Raw genomic sequence first — 22988 nt, forward strand, 5'->3', positions numbered from 1 at the left:
TCACATTCCAAACTAGTCACATTGAAAGAAGGTGCTATTGGGCTGTTAGGAATACAATCCTGTCCTGATAATGCTTATCGCCTCCAGAGAAAGGGAAGTGCCTAGAAAATGTAAAAGGAAACTTAGTTTGATAGCATCCTGTCTGGCAAGAACTCACTTATCAATAGCTGGGATGTGAAATCCTCACTTCTGTATTGTTTTGTCATTATAGTTCCTACTTTGCTATTGTTTGTCTGTATAATCTCTGTCTGGTTCTGTGACTGTTCCTGTCTGCCGTATAATTAATTTTGCTGAGTGTAAACTAACTAAGGTGGTGGGATATAATTGGTTACATAATCATGTTACAATATGTTAGGATTGGTTAGTTAAATTTCAGGAAAATGATTGGTTAAGGTATAGCTAAGCAGAACTCAAGTTTTACTATATAGTCTGCAGTCAATCAGGAAGTGAGGGGGTGGGTGTGTGGGTGGGGGAGATGGGAACAGGGAATAGGGGTAAGGAAATTGGAATCATGTTTTGCTAAAGGGGGAAATGGGAACAGGGAATGGGGGGTAAGGAAATTGGAATCATGTTTGGCTAAGGGTAGGAATGGGAACAGGGACACAGGTGTAAGGCTCTGTGATGTCAGAGCTGGGAAGAGGGACACTAAGGAAGGAAACTGGAATCATGCTTGCTGGAAGTTCACCCCAATAAACATCGAATTGTTTGCACCTTTGGACTTCGGGTATTGTTGCTCTCTGTTCATGCGAGAAGGACCAGGGAAGTAAGTGGGTGAAGGAATAAGCCCCCTAACACACCTCAATTTTGACCTGCAGCACCTCTGATACTCCATCCTGAGCAAAGGCTTTGTGATGTTCATAGATTTTAAGGGCAGAGAGGACCACTGTGATTGACTCGTTTGACCTCCTATTTAAGACTGGCCATAGGATTTCACTCTATTAATTCATGCGTCAAATTCAAGGACAGTTTTTTAAAGAAAAAAACCCACCCAATCTTGATTTTAAAGTTTTCAGTGATGGAGCATCTACCACAAACCTTGTTCCAAAGATTAATTACCCTCATTGTTTAAAATTTGTGCCTTATATCTAGTCTGAATTTGTCTAGCTTCAACTTCTAGCCATTGGTTCATATTATATCTTTGTCTGCTAGATTGAAGAACCCACTATTACCAGATTTGTTCCCCACAGAAACATCTATAGATTGATGAAGACATCCCTTAACCTTCTCTTTCATAAGCTAAATAGATTGAACTCCGTAAGTCTTTCAATATAAAAAACACGTTTTCCAATCCTTCAGTCATTTTTGTGGCTCTTCTGTGAACCTTCTCCAATTTATCAACATCCTTCTTTTAACTGTGGACACCAGAACTGGACACAGTATTCCAGCAGCGGTGGGACCGGTGCCACATACATAACCTCCCAACTTTCTACTAGAGATTCACTTGTTTATACATCCAGTGGCATTAGCCCTTTTGTCCACAGTCTTATACTGGGAGCTCATGTTCAGCAGATTCTCTTCCAGGAACCCCAGGTCTTTTTCCAGAGTCACTGCTTCCCAGGATACAGTCCCCCATTCTGTAAGTATGGCCTGCCTTCTCTGCTCCTAGTCTAGTCTTGAGTCCCAGTCCTGCAAAGACTTACGCACATGCTTAACTTTACACACTGCGAGAAGACCCATTTTTCAGTGGGACTACTCACAAAATTAGACAGTTGCATGTGTTTTTGCAGAATCAGGGCCTTGGACTGTAAGATCTTCAGGCAGAGTCTGCCTTTATTTTATGTTTCCACTCAATGCTGCAATGCCTCACTGATCTTCAAATGAGATTTAGACCTGCTCTAAACTGAAAAATTAAAATCGACCTAGCTATATTGTTTAGGGGTGTGAAAAATGTACACCCTGGAGTGCTGTAGTTAGGTTGACCTACCACGCCCCCTCCCCCATGGTGACACTGCTAGGAAAAAAGAAGATTCTTTTCTTGCCCTTTCTATTGTCTCTCGGAGGGGTGGAAAACCCCCTTCTGTCACTGCAGGAAGCGTCTACACTACGGCACTTCAGTGGCACAACTGCAGCTGAGCTTCTGTAGTGTAGACAAGCGCATAGGCTCCTAAGTGCCTCCATCACTTTTGAAAGTGAGACTTAGGCACCTAAGGGTCTGTCTACACTGCAATCAGAGGTGTGACTGCAGCACATGTAGATGTACGGGAGCGAGGGTTGATCTAGCTAGCGCCAACAAAACTAGTAGCGAAGCCAGGGCAGCATGTGCTGTACAAAACCTCCCCATTGGCACTGGGCATATACTCAAGTAGCTAGCCCAGGGATGGGCAAACTTTTTGGCCTGAGGGCCACATGTGAGTATGGAAATTGTATGGCATGCCATGAATGCTCATGGAATTGGGGGTTAGGGTACGGAAGGGGGTGAGGGCTCCAGCTGGCAGTGCAGGCTCTGGGGTGGGGCCAGAAATGAGGTGTTAAGGGTGTGGGACGGGGCTCCAGGCTGGGGCAGGGGGTTGGGATGCAGGGCGGGGGTGAGGGCTCTGGCTAGGGGTGTGTGCTCTGGCATGGGACTGGGTATGAAGTGTTGGGGGTGCAGGAGGGTGCTCTGGGCTGGGACCAAGGGGTTCAGAAGGTGGGAGGGGGATCAGGGCCAGGGCAGGGGGTTGGGGCACAGGAGGGGTTCAGGCTCCAGGTGGTGCTTACCTCAAGGAGCTCCTGGAAGCAGCGGCATGTTTCCCCTTTGGCTCCTACACGGAGGTGAGACCTGGTGGCTCTGTACGCTGCCCCATTCGCAGGCACCGCCCCCGCAGCTCCCATTGGCCTCAGTTCCCAGCCAATGGGAGCTGCGGGGGCGGCGCTTGCGAATGGAGCAGCATGCGGAGCCCCCTGGCTACCCCTACATGTACGGGGGACATGCTTCTGCTTCTGGGAGCTACGCAGAGCCACGGAACGCACAGAGCGGGACAAGCCCCTGACCCCGCTCCCAGGCTGGAGCGCCAGAGTGGAGCAAGCCCTGGACCCTGCTGCCTGGCGGGAGCTCGAGGGTCGGATTAAAACGTCTGAAGGGCCGGATGTGGCCCCCGGACTGTAGTTTGCCCACCCCTGAGCTAGCCCATGGTGTCATGGCTTCACTGCTATTGTTATTGGAACTAGCTAGATCCTTTGCCATTCAGAGCGGCAGGTCATAGTCATTCATAGTCAGCCAGTTATTGAGCCATGGAAAAATTGAGAATGACTCTTTCCTGGTAGCTGGGGCACTCACCTGGGAGACGGAGACCCATAGTCAAGTCCTGGCTCCAGTGATCAATTATTTATATAAAAGTGGAACAGCTTCAAGAGGAGAAACAAAGAGAGCCCCATATCAGAATATGCCACAGGCCTATGGCTAGAACCTGCTTCTGCAGTACAGGAGACCCAACTTCAAATTCTGCCTCCCCATCAAAAGGGGCAGGAATTAAACTTGGGTCTCCCACAAACCAGGTGAGTACTCTCACCACAGGGCTAAAGCTTATAAGGGAGGTGGTGGTAGGACCTCCTCTGGCCATTTTATGACTCCTTTGCTTTTGTCAAAACACTTGAAAGTCAAACTGAAAGGTTTCATTTCTGTATCACCAAAACATTCTGCTCCTCTGCTTGACTTTTCAATTCACCCCAAAATTTTGAAAAATGTCATTTTCGTTTCCCTCCCCCCGGCCCAATTTTTCAAAACTGCTTGGAAACTGAAAAGTCTCTTCTTCAGCCAGGTCGGTCACAAGGCCGCCTCTCTCTAGAGCAGTGTTTTGGAACCTTTTTGATACCAGGGACCAACTTGCTGCCTCCTAACCTGTGTCAGGGAGATCTCAGGGACCAGTGCCAGTCAGTATATTCTTGCTACATCTGGATAAATAGAGGCAGAAAAAGGTGAGGTGACTTGCTCAAGGTCACACAAGGAGTCAGTGGCAGAGCTAGGAATAGAAAACAAACGTTTTATCACCTATTCTCCTGTTCCAACTTCTGTCAGGATGTCTGTAAACATGGTTTTCATGGCACGTGCTTTGTAAATGAGTCCGCCTCCTAACCATGGGCTTACATCCTTGTATCCATGTCTATCTCTAGTTCTCTTTCTGAGCTTGTTTTGAAACTGTTTTCCTGTTTGAGGCTCTTTGGTTCTTCCTTTCTCTTGGATACAGATAGCCTTTTGGGGCAAGTTGGGAGGAACTGAACCCAAGAGGAGGTGCAGAACTTGGTGCCTATTCCAAATGGAAGATTGTAGACTTCCATAACACGAATCTCGTCACACTCCTCCTGGGAGGTCTTTTTCCAGGCTAAGAGTCCTCGTTCTTCCTGGCTTCCTACCAAAAGGAAACGAGAGGAAAGTTACTGAGGAACCATTAACACAGACTTAAGTACATATATAGTTCAGTTCCCTAATTACACACAATTCTGGTATCGTACTACTCCCAGCATAGTCTCGCAATGCAATACGATATATTGATACTTTACACTTCTTTCTATGTTCAAAGCATTCAACAAACATTAACTAACACTATTAGAAGATACTTTTCTCCCTGATACAACAGCATCATAAGCAGGATTCTCCAGTGATTACAATGTGGATCTATCACATGCAATGCGTGTTGACTACAGTTAAAATAATCCCTTTTAAAACTAGCCTGAGTGCACATTTGCTCTCCCCATGTCCCCAGTTCCCCCCTTAAGCTTGCTCAAAACAGAAGCCTTTCTGTTATCAGTAGACATTACAGCCTATCTTGCCAGGGCTTTGCACACAGTAGGTATTTCTCCTAATATGTCCCACCATTTTCAGTGTAAACCCCTAGTGGGGGTGTGTTACAGGTCCCCCTTTGTGTTGGTGCACAGAGAATATGAGTTGTCACAGCCTCCTAGCTGTGGAGGTTTGACTTTTTAGCTAAAGCTGTAGGTCCCTGGTGTATCAGGCAACTCTGGAGGTCCCTGGTGTGTCAGGCAAGATGGCAGCCATGATCACACCACCCCCAGCTCCGCCTCAGATGAAATGCCAACAGCAACTGGGGCCCTGTCTACACAAGCACTCCCACCGTTATTCCCACCAGTGGAGCTTTAATAGTTGGTAATTATGGTGGGAGACTGTAGGAAGCAAAGGGCTAGACCGCCATAGCTGATCATACCTGGAATTGTGTTATCAAGGATAAATGCCAGGAATCCACCCACAAACATGCCAGTGGTGAGGAGCACTTGGATCACTTGGTCTAGCTGGAGAATTCCTAGAAGAAAAACAAAACCTCAGTAAGGGACCCAAAGACATATTTGACCAACAACAAAACCAATGACAACCTGCCACAAGTCACTCACTCGAAACCTGTCACTCGCCAAGGAGAGACATGCAGCTCAAAAGCAGAAAGTACATGCTCCCTCTTCCAAACCAGGGCATGAGATTTTGCTATTTTACAATTTAAAATAGCTTCATCCTGCTGATAGTTTCATGTGTATGTTTTTATTCCATGTTACTAATTTATATAATGGCCAGAGCATACAAGGTGACTTACTAATTCATAAAACGACACTTGTAAGATCTTTGGGGCAGACACATTATCTGCAACTATGTGTGGGCTAACCGTTCAAGGACAAGAAAGTGACTAGAGTCACCCTGTTGTAATTAGCAAGAGGTTCTGGCCCTTTGTTTTTCCAAAGGCAGTATTTTACTGCAGGTAGATAGCCACAAGGATGCTCCAAAGACACAGATTCCAATCAGAATTCAGACATGATAAGAAGCCAGTTCTTCCATTGCTTCTCACACTGGAACATTCCAAAATGAATGGGAGCCATGGATTCCTTGCATTGCAATGTCTGTATTTGTTAACATGTATTCATTTAGCAGTGAGAGATTCCTACATCTTAAAGATTCCTTACAATGAAAGTGCTACAGCAGCACCTCCAGAAGGCAGGAGTGCCAGCCACTAGGCAACTTTCATGGGTTTAACCCATAACATTTGTAGGCTGCATTTCAGATGACTTTTCTGTATCTGTATTGACTTCAGTTTCATACTTGGGAGGATGGTCCCAATAAATAAGGATGCTCATTTTTACCTGTTTCTAGCACTTGAGAATTTTTGTTTACCCAGTTGGGAATTGCCAGACCAGCATATATAGAAAATCCAAAGATAAACAGGTTTCTTGAGGAGTTCATGTCCACATACTGTACAGAGAGATTACATGTGTTAATACATACTGCTCAAAATGATCAAAATCTATAAACTGTTTGAACCTGATGATGAATCCTTGTACCTGCACACACATATGCAGTGATAGTTACTAGGGGCAGAATTTCATACGCTATTGCAGAAACAGCTGTTTAAAGTAGAATCGAAATTAACAAATGTATACAGAAATACACTGATGTACACAGAGCCATGTCATCAGCTGGCATTTCTTAGTACAGAATCAGAACTCTAGGGCTGGAAGAAACCTTGGGGAGTCATCAAGTCCAGCTCCCTGAGCTGAAGCCGGACCAAGTAAACCTAGACCATCCCTGACAGGCGTTTGTCTAGCCTCTTAAAACCTCCAGTGATGGGGATTTCATAACTTCCCTTGGTAACCTATTCCAGTGCTTAACTACCCTTACAGTTAGAAAGTTTTTCCTAATATCTAACCTGAAAGTCCCTTGCAGCAGATTAAGTCCATTACTTCCTGTCCTCTCTTCAGTGGATATGGAGAACAATTTATCACTGTCCTCTTTATAGCAGCCCTTAATGTATTTGAAGGTTGTTATCAGGGCCTCCCTCAATCTTTGTTCCTCAAGACTAAAGATGTCTTTTTTTAGTCTTTCTTCATAGGTCAGGTTTTCTAAACCTTTTATCATTTTTTGTTGCTCTCCTCTAGACTCTCTCCAGTTTGTCCACATCTTTCCTAAAGTGTGGCACCCAGAACTGGACACAGTGCTCCAGCTAAGGCCTCACCTGTGCTGAGTAGAGCAGGGCCATTATCTCCCTTGTCTTACATACAACACTCCTGTTACTACAGTGCAGGATGATGATAGACTTTTTAGCAACTACACCACATTGTTGCCTCATATTCAATTTGTGATCCACTGTAACCCCCAGATTGTTTTCAGCAGGATTACCACTTAGCCAGTTATTCCTCATTTTGTAGTTGTCCATTTGATTTTTCCTTCCTAAGTGAAGTACTTTGCATTTGTTTTTATTTAATTTCATCTTGTTGATTTCTGACCAATTCTCTAATTTGTGTAGGTTGTTTTGATTCTAATCGTGTCCTCCAAAGAGCTTGCAACCCCGCTGAGCTTGGGGTCACCTGCAAATTTTATAAGCACGCTCTCCATTCCATTGTCCAAGTCATTAATGAAAATACTGACTAGTATTGGACCCAGGATTGACTGCTGTAGGAACTCAGCTAGATACATCCTCCCAGGTCAACAGCGAACCATTGATAGCTTTTGTTTGAGTAACGGTCTTTCAAGTGGTGGTGCACTCACTTTATAGTAGTTTCATCTAGAGCACATTTCCCTAGTTTGCTTATGAGAATATCATGTGGGACTGTACCAAAAGCCTTACTAGCATCAGGATATATGATTCCAGTGGAACTAATGGAGTTAACCAGAAAAAAAAAAAAAAGGTCACAACAGCAGCAATCCAGGCTTCCTTCCTGCCTACACCAATGTGCTTCAAATCAACGCGTCAGGAAAGACGGCCTCTGGGGTGACAGTAGAGATCAGCAGGTGGTGTAACCATGCCACGGTAACTTTGACATCACTGGCCTATTAGCAGTGCTGCAGTCCCACGATAAGTTAACCAGGGGACTCCGTTTCTGGTGACCCCACCACAGTTGAGCCTTCTTCTGGTCCATTCATTGGCCTCTTGGATGAAATTGCCAACATGACTGCTAACTAGCATGAATTACAGCAGTTTTTTTTGTGATGAGGCACTTGTCTCAGTAAACAACTGCACTGAACAGGAACCAGACTGCAGATCAAAATTCTCTCTCAAGAGCATTTGGTCTTGTAAATTAAATCCTTTGAGGCCGTTACCTGCAAATTGGAAACTCCCACAGCAGTGATGATTCCAAACATCACAAGGAGCATTCCTCCAATCAGGGGTGTTGGTATGCTGGCGAACACAGCACCGATCTTCCCAAACATGCCTATCACAAGCAACACGCAGCCACCAGCAATGATCACTATTCTACTTCCTACCTGTGTCAAAGGGGACAGCACAGAATCACTATTCAAAGTATACAGAACTGGAGGATGGAAGGCTGTAGAGATTGCACAGTCTGACCATGTCCAGATTTACAAATTAGATTACATTGTTCAATATCAGGTCAAATTCCAGTACTCAAACAACAGCCTGAGAGGTTTTTACTGACATAGCAACCTCACAGGTTGGTACACAAACTGCACAGATTGCAGATTTCTAAAGAATACTGTTTAATTAACATGTAACCTGGACTGAGAACAGTCATTAATTTACCTTGTTGCATGAGATCTTTATCCTGGAAATACCCTACCCACTGTCAGCCACTTTATCATGTAATAATAGTGAACCATTACTGTTAGTTCAGGGCCATGCACAAAAAGTTAATTAATCAATTACAGTGTTAATGACTTTTGCTGGGGGCTTTGCTATGACACTACTCTAAAAACTCCTAGGACCAACTGGAACTTATGTTGAAACTGTTTATTTGATTTTTCTTAGTCTAGTTTCACATGAGCACAGAGCGGTGCTTAAGAATTGCTTTCAAACTTGGAGGCCAACTCTCCTGGCACTGAAGTTAATGACCAAGTTTCCATTGACTTCCAGAACAGGATCAAGCCTTTGGAGACCCATGTTTGGACACTGGAGAGAGAGTCTGTTTTAATCTCTTTCAATGACAGATTGAGCATTTGTTAAAGAAAACTGGGTAGGTACTTTGGTTTGTCCATATACACCATAACCCAGATATATTAAGTGAGGAAGCAAGATTTCTCTCACTTTTCAGCAGATAAAGCCAGGGAGATTCCCTGGTAAGGCAATGCACCAAACACCATGATGAAACATTAAGAGCTTCTCCTCTCACACATATCTGGCAAAGTATGTGAATGAGAAAGAAACTATGGAACAAACTTTAAAGATGTTCAGGAAAAGTTAATAGTTATGTAAATTAAGGGAGAAAGACTATCAAAACACTTGTTGGACCTTCAATTAAAAGTAGCATGATGCCGCATGGAAAATTTTAGAGAACCACACTAAAATGTGAAATGTTCATGTTTTAGGCAGAGGAATTATATAGTCCTTGTTGACATTTTAAAATTAAATGAATCATTTTACTCCTCCTCTGGTAATATGTGAAGAATTTCATGTTTCAGACGAGGGTTTTTTGGCTAATGGCATCAGCAAAACCAGTGCCAGGAACTATTATTGTCCCTTTTCAAACACCTCTTGGCGTGTGAGATATTAGTAAATCCATTCTGGGGAGGTGGTGATACCGTGTTTCAAAATAAAACAATTCATATATTTCTGTTCATCTTTCAATCTGATTTTTCTGTCCCCTGGTTTTAAGGCCTCAGTATTCTTTCCATTTAAAAACAAAACACACATCTATCTTAGTAAAGGCCAAAATAATTATTTATACTAGATGTGACACTGACAGACCAGCCAAGCCAACCTGTCTATGACCCATAACAACTTAACAGGAGGCATTACAATTGTAATCAAGACAATTCACTTATGTATGTGTATCAAAGAAATATTAATTAGGGTTTTGTATTGATAAGAATCCAAGGGTAGATGCAGAGCCTTGGTCTACACTAGGAGCTTAGGTCGAATTTAGCAGCGTTAAATCGATGTAAACCTGCACCCGTCCACACGATGAAGCCCTTTTTTCCGACTTAAAGGGCTCTTAAAATCGATTTCCTTAATGCACCTCTGACAAGTGGATTAGCGCTTAAATCGGCCTTGCCGGGTCGAATTTAGGGTACTGTGGACACAATTAGACAGTATTGGCCTCCCAGAGCTATCCCAGAGTGCTCCATTGTGACCGCTCTGGACAGCACTCCCAACTCAGATGCACTGGCCAGGTATACAGGAAAAGGCCCGCAAACTTTTGAATTTAAATTTCCTGTTTGCATGGTCACCTGCAGCTTGCCACTCTGGCCAGAGCTCATCAGCAGAGGTGACCATGATGGAGTCCCAGAATCACAAAAGAGCTCCAGCATGGACCGAACGGGAGGTACGGGATCTGATCGCTGTATGGGGAGAGGAATCCGTGCTATCAGAACTCCGTTCCAGTTTTCGAAATGCCAAAACCTTTGTGAAAATCTCCCAGGGCATGAAGGACAGAGGCCATAACAGGGACCCGAAGCAGTGCCGCGTGAAACTGAAGGAGCTGAGGCAAGCCTACCAGAAAACCAGAGAGGCGAACAGCCGCTCTGGGTCAGACCCCCAAACATGCCGCTTCTATGATGAGCTGCATGCCATTTTAGGGGGTTCAGCCACCACTACCCCAGCCGTGTTGTTTGACTCCTTCAATGGAGATGGAGGCAACACGGAAGCAGGCTTTGGGGATGAGGAAGATGATGATGATGAAGTTATAGATAGCTCACAGCAAGCAAGTGGAGAAACTGGTTTTCCCGACAGCCAGGAACTGTTTCTCACCCTGGACCTGGAGGCAGTCCCCACCGAACCCACCCAAGGCTGCCTCCCGGAACCGCCAGGTGAAGAAGGGACCTCTGGTGAGTGTACCTTTTAAAATACTATACATGGTTTAAAAGCAAGCATATTTAATGATTAATTTGCCCTGGCATTTGCGGCTCTCCTGGATGTACTCCCAAAGCCTTTGCAAAAGGTTTCTGGGGAGGGCAGCCTTATTCCACCCACCATGGTAGGACACTTTACCACACCAGGTCAGTAGCACGTACTCGGGAATCATTGTAGAACAAAGCATCGCTGTATATGTTTGCTGGCATTCAAACAACATCCGTTCTTTATCTCTCTGTGTTACCCTCAGGAGAGTGATATCATTCATGGTCACCTGGTTGAAATAGGGTGCTTTTCTTCAGGGGACACTCAGAGGTGCCCGTTCCTGCTGGGCTGTTTGCCTGGGGCTGAACAGAAATGTTCCCCACTGTTAGCCACGGGGAGGGGGGAAGGTTGAGGGGGTAGCCACGCGGTGGGAGGAGGCAAAATGCGACCTTGTAATGAAACACATGTGCTGTGCATATAATGTTAACAGCAAGGTTTACCGTGAAAGAGTGTAGCCATTGTTCTAGAAAATGTGTCTTTTTAAATACCACTGCCTCTTTTTTTTCTCCACCAGCTGCATGTTTCAATTATCACAGGATTTTCTCCTTCCCAGAGGCGAAAAAAACACACTCATGATGAAATGTTCTCTGAGCTCATGCTGTCCTCCCACACTGACATAGCACAGACGAATGCGTGGAGGCAGACAATGTCAGAGTGCAGGAAAGCACAATATGACTGGGAGGAGAGGTGGCGGGCTGAAGAGAGGGCTGAAGCTGAAAGGTGGCGGCAGCGTGATGAGAGGAGACAGGATTCAATGCTGAGGCTGCTGGAGGATCAAACCAATATGCTCCAGCGTATGGTTGAGCTGCAGGAAAGGCAGTTGGAGCATAGACCGCTGCCACAGCCCCTGTGTAACCAACTGCCCTCCTCCCCAAATTCCATAGCCTCCTCACCCAGATGCCCAAGAACGCGATGGGGGGCCTCAGGCCACCCAGCCACGCCACCCCAGAGGATTGCCCACGCAACAGAAGGCTGGCATTCAGTAAGTTTTAAAGTTTTAAACTTTTAAAGTGCTGTGTGGCCTTGTCCTTCCCTCCTCCACCACCCCTCCTGGTGCTTCTCTCCTCCACCACCCCTCCTGGGCTATCTTGGTAGTTATCCCCTTATTTGTGTGATGAATGAATAAAGAATGCATGAATGTGAAGCAACAATGACCTTATTGCCTCTGCAAGCGGTGATCGAAGGGAGGAGGGGAGGGTGGTTAGCTTACAGGGAAGAAGAGTGAACCAAGGGGCGGTGGGTTTCATCAAGGAGAAACAAACAGAACTTTCACACCGTAGCCTGTCCAGTCATGAAACTGGTTTTCAAAGCTTCTCTGATGCGTACCGCTCCCTCCTGTGCTCTTCTAACCGCCCTGGTGTCTGGCTGTGTGAAACCAGCAGCCAGGCCATTTGCCTTTACCTCCCACCCCGCCATAAACGTCTCCCTCTTACTCTCACAGATATTGTGGAGCGCACAGCAAGCAGTAATAACAGTGGGAATATTGGTTTCGCTGAGGTCTAACCGAGTCCGTAAACTGCGCCAGCGCGCTTGTAAATGTCCAAATGCACATTCTACCACCATTCTGCACTTGCTCAGCCTGTAGTTGAACAGCTCCTGACTACTGTCCAGGCTTCATGAGCCATGGCATTAAGGGGTAGGCTGGGTCCCCAAGGATAACTATAGGCATTTCAATGTTCCCAACCGTTATTTTCTGATCTGGGAATAAAGTCCCTTCTTGCAGCTTTTGGAACAGACCAGAGTTCCTGAAGATACGAGCGTCATGTACCTTTCCCGGCCATCCCACATTGATGTTGGTGAAACGTCCCTTGTGATCCACCAGTGCTTGCAGCACTATTGAAAAGTACCCCTTGCAGTTTATGTACTCGCCGGCTTGGTGCTCTGGTGCCAAGATAGGGATATGGGTTCCGTCTATGGCCCCACCACAGTTAGGGAATCCCATTGCAGCAAAGCCATCCACTATGACCTGCACATTTCCCAGGGTCACTACCCTTGATATCAGCTGATCTTTGATTGTGTTGGGTACATCAGCCCCCACAGTAGATTTGCCCACTCCAAATTGATTCCCGACTGACCGGTAGCTGTCTGGCATTGCAAGCTTCCACAGGGCTATTGCCACTCGCTTCTCAAGTGTGAGGGCTGCTCTCATCTTGGTATTCTTGCGCCTCAGGGCAGGGGAAAGCAATTCTCAAAGTTCCATGAAAGTGCCCTTACGCATGCGAAAGTTTCGCAGCCAGTGGGAATCATCCCAGACCTGCAACACTATGCGGTCCCACCAGTCTGTGCTTGTTTCCTGAGCCCAGAATCGGTGTTCCATGGCACGAACCTGCCCCATTAGCACCATGATGCCCACATTGCCAGGCCCATGCTTTGAGAGAAGTCTGTGTCCATTTCCTCATCACTGATGTCGCCTACTCGCCCGGTATCGCTTTGCCAGGTTCTGGTGCTGCATATACTGCTGGATAACACGTGTGTAGTGTTTAATGTGCTCCTAATTGCCAAAGTGATCTGAGCGGGCTCCATGCTTGCCATGGTATGTTGTCTGCACAGAAAAAAGGCGCGGAATGATTGTCTGCCATTGCCCTGATGGAGGGAGGGGCGACTGACGACATGGCTTACAGGGTTGGCTTACAGGGAATTAAAATCAACAAAGGGGGGGGCTTTGCGAGAAACTGAATGGCCCCCTCAAGGATAGAACTCAAGGATAGAACTCAAAACCTCAAGGATAGAATTCAAAACTGGGTTTAGCAGGCCGTGGATTTCACAGAGGGAAGGAGGGAGGGAGGAGAAAATGAATACAACACAAATCTGGTCTATTTCTTGTTTTGAGCCACTTCATCTATCTTTATACATCTTGCTGGCAGCAGACTGTGCAGTACGACTGCTAGCCATCATCATCTCTTGGGTGCTCAGCAGAAGACGGTGCAGTATGACGACTAGCCATCATCTTCTACTGGCTGGAGGTTAAAAGACAGTGCACTGCTGGTAGGACTGAATTGCCACGAGACGAAACAAGGGAAATGACCTGGCTAAGTCACTCCCATGTTTGCCCAGGCGCCTGATTAAAAGAGCACCCAGGACTACGTCGATGACAGCTACCAGTCATACTGCACTATCTGCTGCCAAAATGCAATTAACTGCTGCTGTGTAGCAATGCAGTACCACGTCTGCCAGCACCCAGGAGACGTACGGTGACGGTTAGCTGAGCAGGCTCCATGCTTACCATAGTATGGCGTCTGCACAGGTAACTCAAGAAAAAAGGTGCAAAACGATTGTCTGCCCTTGCTTTCATGGAGGGAGGGAGGGAACGGAGGCCTGACGATACGTACCCAGAACCACCCGCGACAATGTTTTAGCCCCATCAGGCACTGGGATTTCTACCCAGAATTCAAATGGGCGGCAGAGACTGCGGGAACTGTGGGATAGCGACCCACAGTGCCACGCTCCGGAAGTCGACGGTTGCCTCGGTACTGTGGACACACTCCGCCGACTACATGCACTTAGAGCACTTGTGTGGGGACACACACGATCAACTATATAAAACCGCTTTCTACAAAACCGACTTCTATAAATTCGACCTAATTTTGTAGTGTAGACATACCCAGAGTGTACTTGTCTGTGTTTACCTGTATCTTGTTAGAAGTTTAACAATTGAAGCAATGTTTAACCATGTTAATTCCCTTTCATGTCTTAATTATATATGTGACTGTGTCCAAGTAATCTTAAAATGAAAGATGTGTAATACTGCAGGAAACTAATAATATTATCTACATTGTCTTCAGCTTAACTGTCAATGCTATAATGCAGTACTGACTAATTGCCTTATGTGAATGAATGCAACTAGTTTACCTGTGTATGAATAGGAAATAGGAGATTAGCTTCAAAGCGAAGATCTGCATTGTCTATTTTTTCTCAGGGGAAGGCCCTGCTGTGACAATTTCTGTGAGGAGTTTTGTCAGCCTGCTTAGAAGAGCTATAAAGGAAAGCTTTGGGCCTGATCCTTTCATCTGCAGTCTGCTTAAACTTTTAACATGGAAAGTCATAAGACAGAGATCTTCCCAATTATTATTTGAAATAGCCTGGAAAATGCATGGAAGGACTAACAGACTGTACACCTGGGTTGCTTATTGGACTATAACCCTTTAAATTGATTCCAGAAAGACTATTACAAATCAGTAGCCTCACCATTTCGCCTATGACACAGACCTAAGGACTGTACATGTATATTGATCTTTTAACCATTTACAACTCTCTCCTTTCTTTTTCCTTTTATTATTAAACCTTTAGTTTTTAGTACCTAAAAGATAGGCATCAGTGTGATTATTGGGTAAGATCTGAGACACATATGGACCTGGGGATAAGTGTCCGGTCCTTTGGGATCGGTAAACCTCACATATGGTGAATCAGGTTTTCAGTAACCCTTCACTATATTCCTTGGCTGTCTAGGTGGGAACCAAGGGCTGGGATGCCTAAAGGGGACTGTAGTTTGCCCTCTTGTTACCCAGCGTGGTACTGCAGAAGCTGTATTGTTATTAGCTTAGTGAATCCAAGTATAGAATAACCTACCACTTTTAGGAACTGCCTGCCCTATTTCTTGCAGTCTGCCCTGAGTGAGGCACTCAGTGTGGCCTATCTACACACCCCGGTCACACTACAATTATGGGGAACCCTAATATTTTTAATATACTCCGGTGACAAATTATACTGACACCAAGGTCAACAATCTACTTCACTGGTGCCATGGGTTTGAGTGCTTGATTCCAAAGCCTGTAGTTAACAGTCTGTTTCAATCGTGTCAGGGAAAGAAAAGGAAGCCCAATTATCTTGCTTAAGTTCATATTTTAATGGAGTGAAAACGTATCTAGTTTACTGTTTGTTTGTAAGGTGATTCTGAAGTCTTCATCGAGACTCTGTAATCCTATTTATGCTTTGCTAGAAGTTATGGCTTGATACTGATGTCTTGTTTCTATATTTATTACTGAAAGGTGTATTTCCTGTGAAATGATAAACACATAAAAACTAAAATTCAAAATATACTTTAAGGGCCAGCTCCAACTCCCACAGAAGTCAATAGAGCTTTTCTACTGACTTCATAAAGATTTGGCTCAGGGTTGAAATGAAACTGGTCCCCAAATTTGTGGAGCTGACTAAACTTACAAGAAATGGGATCCCAAAGGAAATTTCTGACCTAACTCAGAAGGACTGCTGTTACTGCACTGAAGCTAGATCATGCTTATGAAGAGAGGGAAAGTGGGCTACTTGATAATATTGAGTGCATTTTCAAATATGTTCATATCCCATATATATGAAGCATGCACTAATCACACATTTAATGAATCATTTAGCCAATGCATAGGAAACATCACTGCATTGACCAGCTAGTAACCGTGTACACTGGATTACAGAGCATACTGCCTTCCATGCATGTGCCCACACACCAGCTATGCTGAAAACAACCAGCAGCTGGTATCTGTGGAAATGAGGATTCTTCATGGGGTCTATAAAATACAGTGAAATAAACTAGTTTGTGACTGGCCAACTTCTGCCTCCACTTCTCCTATGCAGCCCCCTGACAACATTACATAATTTGTTCATGAATGATTTAAGCGTGGTCACCACAGCCAAAGCTTTCTGATTGGGTGTCAAATGTATCAATCCCATAATGTTGTGAATAACTCAGAGCTGACCGTTAAAGTGACATTTATACACACAAATGAATTTAAGAATGCAGTGTAGTTGTAGCTGTGTCAGTCCCGGGATATGAGAGAGACGAGCTAGGTGAGTAATTGGACCAATTTCTGTTCATGAGAGAGACAAGCTTTCTTTCTAGTCACACAGAGCTCTTCTTCAGGTTAGGGAAACATACTCCTAGCATCACAACTAAATGCAAGGTGACACTTGGAGTACTTTTCCCTGACCTGAAGAAAAGCTCTGTGTGAGCGTGAAAGCTTGTCTCTCTCACCAGCAGAAGTTGGTCCAATAAAAGATATTACCTCACCCACCTTGTCACTCTATAAGAATGGGAGTAAAACAATTCAGAAAATAGTGCAAGTTCAAAATGATTAAAAATGCTTACCCTTATGGTTTGACATCTGTCGTTATCAAGAAGTGTGCCACCTTTAATATCCCTGTCATTGCTTAGTTCTAAGTATCATGGAACACAAGCAGTTTTTAAAGACTATATATTTCTTATTTCCATTTTTTCCACAATATTTTTGTTGAATTTGGCTCTCAGAGAAGGTCCCAGCTTGCCAGCCTCACAGGATGAAGGCCTCTCGTTATCCCCAGAAGGGGTGCAGAGCAGATAATCACCATGTATGCGTCTCATGCATCACGCCAACAACATACCTCCCCCAAACTAGAGCAACCCCCCGCCTCTAGGAATGGAACGATAGTTCAGGTCACATGGCCCATTTGAGCCTTAATCTCCCTGAGAGCCAATTAGAAATGAATGTGGTAGTGTTTTTTGTGATGAGGACATTTGTACTTGAGATGGACTGAGATCACTTCATAGACCCAGCACTAAGATATGTTGTAAATGTGTGTAATATATTTATAAAAACCACAAGTACAGGCAGTCTTTGAAAACTATTGCACTTTTCTGTACTGATGACCTAACCCAGCACTCCATTGCTGTGGGCTGGTGGCACTGCAGTAAACCTTACCCGAGTGATTCCCAGCGCTCCAACATTCTCACTGTAAGAAGTGGTGCCATTTCCTGTTCCCCACGCCCCAGCCAGAAGACAGCCAATTCCCTCAATTCCAATTCCACGGTTGATAGCATGCTTCGGAGGGGGCGGGGCACCAGACAGTCGGGCGCAGGCATAGTAATCGCCTACTGACTCCACCATAGAGGAAATCACTCCAGCTATGATGCCAAATATCCCAGCCAAACTGATTGTTGGAACTCCCCACTGGCCTGCAAATTAAAAAAAAAAAAAGCGAGTCATAACTTGGGCTAGTTTTGCTGTAAAATCCATTCAAGTAAATCACTAATGACTTCTCTAAGTGTTGGCCTGTGCTTCTAGGCCAGCCCCACCTGAGCTTTACCATTTGGGTTCCTCAGGGTCCTTATTTTCCACGGTCATTCAAGATCATTAAAAGCAAAAAGCATACACACAAAACAACAACGAGAAGGAACAGTAAATAATTCACAACATGCTACTACAACTATACCTGGGTATGGGAACCGGAACCAGGGTGCTTGGGACAGAACGTCTCCTTTGATGTCAGTCCGAGCCAGATAGCCATAAACTGCAGGGTCCGAGGGGAAGGCATTGGTAACAGTGAGTGCAAAACATATCAGCCAAGTAATGGCGAGGCCAAGAAGAACCTAGACAGCCACATAAAGTGTATTCTGATTAATGGCCATCCTCATTTCCATTATAGAAGTACTCTGCCTCCTGGAGCACAGACAAACAAGGCCCCATTGCATTCTGAAAGCATATTCTCTTTTTTGTTCCCCCACTTGCTTGTTCATTAAATAAGATGAAGGTGAAATGGCAGAGTCTCCCCCCGTACAGTTTTTTGTCTGGTTTAGAAGCTTCACTGAAACAGTGGCTCTCAACCTTTCCAGACTACTGTACCCCTTTCAGGAGTCTGATTTGTATTGAATATCCCCAAGTTTCACCTCACTTAAAAACTACTTGCTTACAAAATCAGAGATAAAAATACAAAGAAGTGTCACAGCCACACTAGTACTGAAAAATTGCTGACTTTCTCATTTTTACCATCGAATTATAAAATAAATCAATTGGAATAGGAATATTGCACTTACATTTCAAGTGTATAGCATATAGAGCAGTATAAACAAATCATTGTCTGTATGAAAGTTTAGTTTGTACTGATTTAGCTAGTGCTTTTTATGTAGCCTGTTGTAAAACTAGGTAAATGTATAGATGAGTTGATGTACGCCCTGGAAGACCTCCGTGTACCCCCAGGGGTACATTAACCTCAGGTTGAGAACCACTGCACTGGAGAATCCAATTTTCCCTGTTACCCAGAAAGTTTTGTTGGAAGCGGCTGTGAATACTGACAAGCGATTACTAGCCAGGCTTACCATCATCACCTTGTAACAGGCTCTCAGAATCCTTAGCTACACTGCAGTACATTATGTCATTACTCAGACTTGGTAAAAACATCAGTCTTGTGAGCACCGTCCTGGCAATGAACTGCTGCTGACTATTGTTTTAGAAAGAACTAGAAGTGCCCTTGGTTTGTGGTACACACCAGCTGGGCTCAGTGACTGGTAAGGGCCAGTGTCCACAGTATGGTGACCAGTTATCTCTAGTCAAGAAGTAGGAAGCACTTATTTTCACTACGCATGGGCACTTACAAGGCCAGGATAAAAACACCTGCGCTTTGGGGGAATTCTACCACAAAAATGAGTTTTAACAGACTAAACCAAATGCAAAACATGGTAGGAGTCAAACAGTAGGAGTCAAACTGTGAAGCTCTTTCTCCCAATGGGGAGCAGTTACTCAGCCAAGGAATCTCACCGACTCCAGTGGAAGTGAATGGGAGTAGGATTATTTGGGTGTCTAAACTGAACGTGATTTAGTCCAGTTCTAGTAAAAGTGGATTATCTGGTGACCCAAGTCCAAAAATGATAACTCACGGGGAAGATCTGGAAGAGGTAGACCTTCGAGAAGTGGCACTTCCTAGATCCTTGGTACGATGGCAGTGGCATGGGCACATTTTTCAGGTACTGAGAGAACAGAACTATGAAGAAAATGGCCCTGGAATGAGACAAAAAAAAAAAAAGAGAGAGAACAACTGCCTCGTTTGCTTTACCACACTCGGAGGACCCGACTTTCAGAAGTTCTGAGCATCTTCAGCTCCAACTGATTTCAAAGCACCTCTGACAATAAGGCTCTAAGCGCATGTCTTCACTGGAGCTCAAACGGTGTCAATTCCAGCTCAGGATGACACTGAGCCATTTGAGCTAGTGCACTAAAAACGGACTTGTAGTGCTGTAGTAGTGGGAGAGGCTAGCTGCCTGAACACATCCCTAGGATCTCAGACAGGATCGTACATGAGGTGGCTAGCCCCTACCACTGCTGCACCACCGTGACTTCAATTCTGTTTTTAGCATGGATACGTCCCCTTGAGATGTAATTTACACCGTCCACCCCTAGCGTAGACATTCCCTTAGTGTCGCGGGAAGACGCAAACCAAAGTTGAGGTTGAAACAAGCCTTCGGTTATATTTTAAATATAGTTTTGTTGAGGGTTTTGTTTTCAATTCTGATTTTTTTGCCTCAAAAACCAGCCAAACATAATTACATACAATGAACCACCAAGTATGACATCTGCCAGAAGCTTAAACGTGACGTTAAATAGAACAGAGGCAGAATAGAGAGATCGGTTGTGTCCAGACAGGTTGTATAGGAAACTATTCTTGGGCCCCACTATTTTCATTAGAAGGAAAGGTCATTCATTTCATGGTTTAAAGTTTATTCAATGTCAATGTTTTTTAAATGGCAAAGTGAACCCACATGGAAAGGAGAAAAGGATCAGTTGAGAGATAAATCTCAGGCTTTCAATGTCCCACCACAGGCAGCTATGGCCCAGTTCTGATGTCACATCCAGATGGCCAATAATACCCGTGCAAGTTCGTGTTTTGAAAGAAACACAAGAATGAAAACCAAATGTCCGGATGTTCTACCCAGTTCTCATTTTTCTTCAGAGTGATTTTAGTTTGATTTCCAATTTTTAGGTCTATATTTGTGATTACTGCCCATTTATAGTTGTTTCCTACAGTGTGATCTGTACTGCTGGATTTATGTAGCTAATTCTCCACTGGGGGATACAACCTTGCAGGCCATACCTGCCCCAGTTAGATGAGAATGAACAAACAAAAATATTTATCAAACAAATGCTGAGCAGATGGGATATGCTGGTAGACAAATGCAGACATTCTATTACTGTGTGTTAGTTAAACCTTTGAAGAGCCATGTAGGTTTTTATACCCAAATTAAATGTATGTAAAATTAAGGGATTAGTCCAAATAGGAATCAATGGGGAGTTGATAACAGAACCTGGCCCCAACACTAGCACCTGCTGCAGTTGAATTATTGAGGTACTATTAGGACCTGCGGTTGTGATGCGGCAGCATCAAATGCTGGCCTGGGAAGGGAACAGCCAAAGGGACAGTAGTAGCTCAAGCTGCAGCAGGGGCTCAGATGATGGTGGAAGGAGAGGCAGTTGAGACAAGCTGGTGGTAAGAGAGAAAAATCTAGCTGCTGAGTTAGCAGATGAACTGGAGTTTGGTAGGAAGTGAGGTGATAAAATAAAAGATATCCAGGAGAATAGAAATAGGGGACTTGGAAATGAGAAGGAAAACTAGGAGAAGTTTCGAGTCAGTAGAAGCTGAAAAAAATTGAATAGGGTAAGCGAGCAGACACTATTAGAAATGGGAAGTAGTGGGAAATAAAATCTACAGCCGTACTGGAGAGAGCGACTCAAGGGAAAGAACTGAAAGGAAATATAACTGGTGGAACAGGGAATTGATCAGAAGCTGTGTTAGAGTAAAAAGATCCTGAAAACAGTACATGAGAAGCCCACCTACAAAGGACCTAAAGTAAATGAACAGAGAGAATGACTGTTTGAAAATCTATTGAAGGAACACAGGTCAAAGGCACTTACCGGACAAGTGAGGGCCCCTAGGTAAAGAAACCCCTCTTGTGGAAAAACTCAATGAAGAGAGAGACCGCCCCAGGAACACCAAATCTAAGGAGCACTTCTAGCCAAAGAGACACAAAGGATAGGACAGCAAGAGTGGAGCTGGACTTAGAACCAAGGAGAGGAAAAGTTGATTCTTTGCCAAAATGACACAGTATATTAAGTAAATTTCTTCATTCTTGGTAAAAACAATGCATTTGGTGTTAACTGCACAAAGGAAGAGTAGTGTGTACAAGCTTGCAAAGGTTAATGTGTTGGTAACATCTAGTTTATTAATATAAGTAGTCAGTACTCAGTAATATTGTATATTATTTATGCTTCTGCTACAATCTTTGAGTTTTCCCTTATAAAGTTCTAAAAATTTAAAGTTCTCTCGTTTGTCTTGGTTTGCCTCTGCCTCTCCACACAGTTGGCATAGCCTCATTTAGCCTGGCTCACTGCAATAAATGTAATAATGTTCTGAGCACTATGAAATGCACGGATGTAATGAGATGAAGAGGTTTTCTAAGAGACAAAACGTGTAGATAAAACACTCAAGATAAGGAAAGATATTTAAAGCACTAACAGGAACGGCTATCCTTGTTACCATATAAAAATATGCCACGACACAGTCAGAGCATTGACTAACTGGCTGTCACAGAGTCACCGGGCGATGCTCTGGAGTGACTCCATATGAAGCCAGTCGGGACTCTGGGGGATCCTCCTCTCTCTGAGCAGACTGTCTCCAGGGCAAGAAGCTTAACAGCTTCGACCTTCCTGAGTCTGACCTTGGAGCATTCAGCATCCCATTCCACACCGTGCGCTTCCCACAGCGAGTCCGCACCGGCGGGGCTCCTGAGGAAGCCAGAGGGCCCTGCACCCCACCTCCGCAGTCAGATGTGATTCTCGGCCAGCCAATAAAACAGAAGGTTTATTAGACTACAGGAACATGGCCTAAAACAGAGCTTGTAGGTACAGAGAACAGGACCCCTCAGTCCGGTCCGTCTTGGGGGGCGGGAGGCCAGAGCCCCATCTGGGCCTCCTTCCATTTCCCCAGCCAGCTCCAAACTGAAACTCTCCTGTCCCTCCTCTCGCCTGTGTCTCTTTCCCAGGCCAGGAGGCCACCTGATCTCTTTGTTCTCCAACACCTTCAGCTGGCACCTTTGTAGAGGAGGGGCCCAGGCCATCAGTTGCCAGGAGACAGGGTGTCGGCCATTCTCTGTGCAGACACCATCACACTGGGCTTCTAGGGCTCTTCAACAATCAGACACCCTTATCCCACCACCTAGATACTTAAGAAATGCCTAATGGAAACTGAGGCACTCACAAAGCATTCAGAGAAAACATTAAGAACATTCCCACTTCATCACATCTCTCCCCCCTTCGAGACCAAACTGAGTGGGGTCACTTTAGCCAGCGACCTGGGGAAGTTCAAACCCACCAACGTTCCCATGGATGCCCCAGCATTTCTCCCATTCCTTGGTGGGAGTTTCACCAGGCCCTTCCAGTTTCACACCCTCCCTTAGGTCGGGTGTGCTCGACTGGCACTCAGAGGCCACATTTG

General features: G+C 44.8%; 1 protein-coding gene across 1 annotated transcript in view; it reads right to left on the minus strand.

The window, feature by feature from the left end:
- Window positions 1-4059: 4059 nt before the first annotated feature.
- Window positions 4060-22988, minus strand: part of LOC140909091 (solute carrier family 23 member 1) — an 82860-nt gene continuing 63931 nt past the window's right edge. Inside the window, exons 6-12 of the mRNA XM_073337594.1 lie at window positions 19381-19501; window positions 17940-18096; window positions 17429-17682; window positions 8012-8176; window positions 6058-6166; window positions 5139-5234; window positions 4060-4325 (exon numbers count right to left, since the gene is read on the minus strand). Coding sequence (XP_073193695.1) covers window positions 4060-4325; window positions 5139-5234; window positions 6058-6166; window positions 8012-8176; window positions 17429-17682; window positions 17940-18096; window positions 19381-19501 — 1168 coding nt within the window. The remainder of the gene's footprint in view (window positions 4326-5138; window positions 5235-6057; window positions 6167-8011; window positions 8177-17428; window positions 17683-17939; window positions 18097-19380; window positions 19502-22988) is intronic.

Source organism: Lepidochelys kempii, chromosome 1 (assembly GCF_965140285.1).
Source record: "Lepidochelys kempii isolate rLepKem1 chromosome 1, rLepKem1.hap1, whole genome shotgun sequence".
NCBI lineage: Eukaryota > Metazoa > Chordata > Testudines > Cheloniidae > Lepidochelys > Lepidochelys kempii.